The 5,374-nt window shown below is 41.0% G+C and overlaps 1 protein-coding gene across 1 annotated transcript in view; it reads right to left on the bottom strand.

Annotated features, from left to right (window-relative positions):
- Positions 1-5,374, bottom strand: part of FRRS1L (ferric-chelate reductase 1-like) — a 157,526-nt gene that overhangs the window by 126,302 nt on the left and 25,850 nt on the right. Inside the window, exons 5-11 of the mRNA XM_009996537.1 lie at positions 4,721-4,808; positions 3,615-3,703; positions 3,231-3,300; positions 2,881-3,050; positions 2,667-2,776; positions 578-608; positions 241-274 (exon numbers count right to left, since the gene is read on the bottom strand). Of these exons, the coding sequence (XP_009994839.1) occupies positions 241-274; positions 578-608; positions 2,667-2,776; positions 2,881-3,050; positions 3,231-3,300; positions 3,615-3,703; positions 4,721-4,808 (592 nt within the window). The remainder of the gene's footprint in view (positions 1-240; positions 275-577; positions 609-2,666; positions 2,777-2,880; positions 3,051-3,230; positions 3,301-3,614; positions 3,704-4,720; positions 4,809-5,374) is intronic.

Here is a 5,374-nt window from a genome sequence, read left to right as displayed (position 1 = left end):
AAGAGGGTGGTAAATTGAGTATATTAGGGTTGTAGAGCAGCCAAGAACACAGGGAGAGAAAGCCAGAAGAGTCCCTCCACTTTCCTCTGAAATCCCAATATGATGATGTTTATTTCTGAAGCACCTCAGAGAATCTCACACCAAAGTAAGGAAAGGGGAACAAAACAACTGTACTATATAGAGAACAAAAATAATTTAAGAAAATTATAATTTTATTCTCACAAATTTTTATGCTCTTACCTGGTAGTTATGGACTTCAGGAGTATTTTTAGCACTAAGGGAGAAAAAAAATTAGCTTTTATGTAATCAATACATCTATGTCACAATTTCCTATAGTTCAGGGTTCTACTCTTCAGGGAAGAAAGACAAAAAAGAAAAAAAATAAAAATTGAAGCACTTAAAGTCTCACAGGCAGTCCCCAAGAAGAATGTGGTGCTGCACACTGAAAGACCCTAAAGCAAGTCATCCCACACCAGAGAATTTGTTTTGACAAATTGTCATATAGAAATGGTCTTCACAATCCTATTTGCCTGACAACAGCAAACGAGAGGTAAAGAGAACTTGGGCAGTCACTTACCACAGCTGTGCTGCTTTCACAGGATTGTTTGCTAAAAAAGAAAAAACCAACAGAAAACCTTAAGACAGGTGAAAAAACTTAATACAAGTCACTGGTCATTTTGCAGCTATTGTGATTGGGAAGTCACACTACAGCTTAAGTGAATCCTCATACATACACATTTGTCCAAATGCCTCAGAATCACAAGTGCAGCCCTGTGCTTTCTAGCATTCCTGTGTGACTATGTGAAGGATGACACAGACACAAACTTCCTTCTGTTCCTGCAAGAGTCAAAGCCCATCAAAGATGACAGCAGATGAGAGTATTCTTCCCAAATGTCACAACCAAAGGACTTTTGGCAGAGCGAGTTCTGCACAACCAGAGCACTATTTTTCTCATCTTGCTGTCACCATGCCAATACCATTGAGCCCCTCAGAAATCGGAAGCCATCCCTCCCTGCAATTTTGCATCTTACAGAAACCACAGTATTCCTGAAGTTGGTAAAGGCCTGTGTCTTATTGCAGTGAATGATGGTAGCCAAAAAAGCTCACCAGTTGGGAATACAGAAAGGCACTGAGTAATCTTGGGCAACAAGGTCTTGGCTTGTGCTTTGGACTGTTGGAAAGAATGGTGAAGAAGGCTGCTGAAGGATATACCTTTTATTTTTCCTGACAAAGAGCATATTTTTCAATAGCACTGAAAAACTGCTGAGTGATAATGCAAGTTGAAAATTCAAGTCTCCACTGAATGCCCAAAGCGGATGATAAACTTAATGAAACACTGCTAGAAGTCTCAAAGAGACTGAGCTGGACAGAATCCAACATTCGTGAGCTGCAACTAGGTATGGGTCTTAACAGCCAAGAGACACATAAAAGACAATAAACTAAAGCGAGTCTTGGCACCAACTGAACAGATATGATGCTTAGATCTCTGGAGGGAGATCATCTGGGTATGAGAGAAGTTCTGCTTGGCTGATACATACAGAAGAAAAAACTGAGCATAAGCCACACTTTGTCTCTCCTCCCACCATCTCACAAATGTAAACACGAAAGCACTGAGACACAAGGTACAACCTGCAGGTCTAACAGATCCTGCTATGGGAAAAACAAAGTTAAAATAGTGTTCTTCCACTTATGAAATCATCCACACTTACCATATAATCAACTCTCCTGTATCACATAACAGCATCTCACAAATTTAACAAATTTGTCTTTCTGTAAAAAACTGACACATACCAGGGTGGGGGTTTTACAGTGTCTAGAAAGCATGCAGGCTTGCTATCCTTTTCCCCACATTGTACATGAGAAATTAAAGTGGCCACATAATGCCACAAGGACCTTTCGTGGAACTGAGGTTCATATTCTAGGAACGCAAAGGGCGCGTTAAGACTTCCTAAGGGAATGTCAGCTCACCCTGCTCCACACAGCAACTACACCTCCCGGCTCAAGTAATATTAGAGGGGGCTGTCTTGCAGTGCTTCTTCCTAGGTTTTTCTACAAGCAATAAAAGTCTTAAGTTTTGAAGGACAAATGACAAAATCATAGGGAAATCAATTCCCTATCATTCCATTCAAATTCAGCACATTTCCACTGCCAGAAAAAGTAGGTTAAGGTCAGAATCTGGCTAGGGGAATAACATGCCATTATAGTCAGCAAAACAGCAACAACTACATAATGAGACTGCTCAATAACCATAAAACTGTCTGGCTAGATAAGCAAGTCAGTGAGCCTTTTGGACACTGCTCCACCCTACATGACAAAAGCATTTTTTCAAAGAAAATGTTACATTCTTTCCCTCATTGAGTTTGATGCAACTTTTCTTCCCTCCTCAACTGAGCAACAAAATAAATGACAGGTACCTCCTTCTCTACAGATGAGGATGGAAGAATAAAGTGAAGACAGAGATTTAAAATGGTAGATATAAACATGATATATACGACTCTTACCTCAAGGAAAAAAACCCCACAGGTATATTCTGATTTTTAGGTGGTCTGACATGTTTGGTTTTTTATGTACTGTGGTACAGATTTTATGGCTGCAATATGACAATTATGTGAGTTCACAGGACAAACTGCATGACTAGTTCAGTAAACACACATACCAACACTTACCCTTAAAAGTTGAATGCCTTCGAGAAGGATACCTCTTGCTGGGCCTTCTTTCAAACGTGCTAGTTCTGCGTAATCTTGTCCCATGTGTCGCTTGATACTCCGTCCGCCCGCTTCAAATGCAGACACAAACCCAGTTAACTACCGCCTTTTGCTGGATGCTGCGCCTGCTCCTTTGCATGAACACAAATACATTGCTGGCTGTTTCACTAAATACCTGAATCTGAAGCGTGATCCCAGCCGTATGAAGTCGGATCTGCTGGATTTACTAGTTGCTGGGGCTCGCAGCCTGAAGAAAGCGTGGTGCTCCACTGCGCACTTCCACAGGTGTTTGCATGTCTTGGCACTGTCTAACCGGAAAACAAACGTGTGCTCTTGCTCTCTACCCTAAATGCAGAAATAAAAAGCTTTGGAAGTTGGCAAGCATGAGCATGATATTAATTACTGTCCTTGGTAGGAGAAATACAGCCTGAGCCAACAGCGGTGTTGAGCCTCCCTTGTGTTCTTACTAGCCTAAGCACACACCACGCTTTGCTGGATCAGGCCCAAATAAGGAAAGAAATTTACCTGTTCATCATCTTCTACAACCACAAGTGTTAGTTTGCTCTTTTTAAAGTCCATTTTTGTGATTTTTGGCCTAAACACAAAAAGCAAAAAAAGAAAATTAATGGAAAAATAGCATTCTGTAATCTATAAGGATCCTGCAAAATGTATGAGTGCAACCTTGCAATACTTCAGGAATCACAATAAAAGTATGATTTCCTGGAAATATGACTATTTTTCAATAAATACTTCCTATTTGAGAGTGGTATTTCTAACCAGGCCAATCTGCCTTCAGATTTAACCTTGTAGATTCAATCGACATTAGAAAATATAGTCAAGACCCCACTATGTAAAGGAGAAAGACTTCCACATTTTAACAGAAAGGAATACAACACAAAATGACATTACCAAAAGAATAAACCTATTTTGTTGGCTCCTTCAAAGATCAATATGCCTGTTGGTGTCAGTCCAAGAGCATATTCACAACCATCTCTTCCCTGTAAGCGAGCACAGAATCAGTAATCAATGTACAATTAGTCATGTGAATCTTACTACAGTAGTATGTAGTAGTATACAGTAGTATAGGTTTTAAAATAAACAGTAAGGTTTGCACATTTTTTAATATTACAGAGAAGAAGAATATGCATCTGGTTTGGGTGCAGACTAGCAGGTTTTGGCAACAGGGGGCTGTAGGGTTCCCTGGGCAGGAGGAGGCTGTGTGCTGCCCCACAAGGCTCTGATGGCTGTGGAAATGGCCCCATACCAAGACAGCAGCTAGGGAAGCCCACATCTCGGCTCACATCCTTAAGAGCAAGCTGTAGCTCCCAGGGGAAGGGGATACAAAAGGAAAAATCTGAGGGACAAAGGAAATGGCATGTGGAAAGGGACACTGTGGGGGACATGGCTGGAGATGCACTCTTAAGAGGAGCCTCTCCCTTGCAGGTGGAGGTACTTCCGAGGCACCATGGCTCAGGGCAACCCACACCACAGCAGGGACAACCCTGAGGGATTGATCCACAACTGTCCCTGGCAGGGACAACCCTGAGGGGTACCTGACACTAGGGCAGGGAGAGCCTTGAGGGACAGTGGTCTGTGGGCCACCCATGAAGGAGCAGAAGAGTGGTAAGAAGCGCTGGTCAGCAGAGGAAAACAACTGATAAGTGGGAAGCAGCAGAAAAAAACTACTGTGCAGATGATCCCAGCCATGTGGGCTGCCTTGGGAAGGACTGAGTGTAACCCACAGGGAAAACAAGGGAAGCTTATACTAGAACCAGGGGAGAAGAGGCGTTGGACTGAAGCTGAGTTGCAGAAGGAGAGGAAAGATGTTTCTGTGTTTGCTTTATTGTCTTTTTTCTTTTGGTCAGTACCCAAATCAATAATTAAATGTTTATGTTCATTTGCAGTATATTAAATGAAATGAAATTCCCTGAGTTGAGACTGTTTTGCCCAAGACAGCATCTCCATTCAATATTCTGACCCCACATTAATATGAAAAAGTATAACATGGATCTTACCTTAACTACATGCATATCCACACCATACATTTCTAGCCATTTAGCTTTGTTCAAGTAGCACAATTCGGCCTGTGCTGGGCTCTTTCCCCTAGGAACATGAAACACATTTTATATTTTACCATACAATCTTTTTTTTCTGCATTAAATGTTCTAAAATTTGTCTCCTATCCCTTTTCTTTGGGCTCTCAATGACACAAAATGGTATTTCAAGCTTAGCTTATATTTTACTCTCTTCCCTCCAAAAGAAATTATATTGGAGAGACAAAAATTGAAAAAGGTCTAAAAATTGTAAGTATGGATGATAGTTCAGAAGTCAGCATCACTGAAATGTACCACAGGCCTTCACAAAACACATGAAAAACCATTTGCTGCTGCCCTGAACACAAAACTTGTGTGCATGTGTAAAAGGAGGAGAAAAACAGAACTATTTTCAACATAAACAACGATTAGACTGCTTGAACTGTTGTGAAATCATCTAAAGAAAAACAAAAAGAAAAGTAACCCGACCAATCTTCCCTAAATTACAGCTTGCCATTTCTAGGGCAGAGGGGTGGTTCAAAGTCTATCTACAATACTTCTCAACTGACAAACATAATCACTGTTGAAGATGTTCTTATGGACATACTTGACTTTGTAAGAGAAGAAATCTCCTGT

This window comes from Chaetura pelagica, unplaced genomic scaffold (assembly GCF_000747805.2).
Source record: "Chaetura pelagica isolate M959 unplaced genomic scaffold, ChaPel_1.0 scaffold82, whole genome shotgun sequence".
Classification (NCBI taxonomy): Eukaryota; Metazoa; Chordata; class Aves; order Apodiformes; family Apodidae; genus Chaetura; species Chaetura pelagica.
This window is presented reverse-complemented; position numbering and strand designations above follow the sequence as displayed.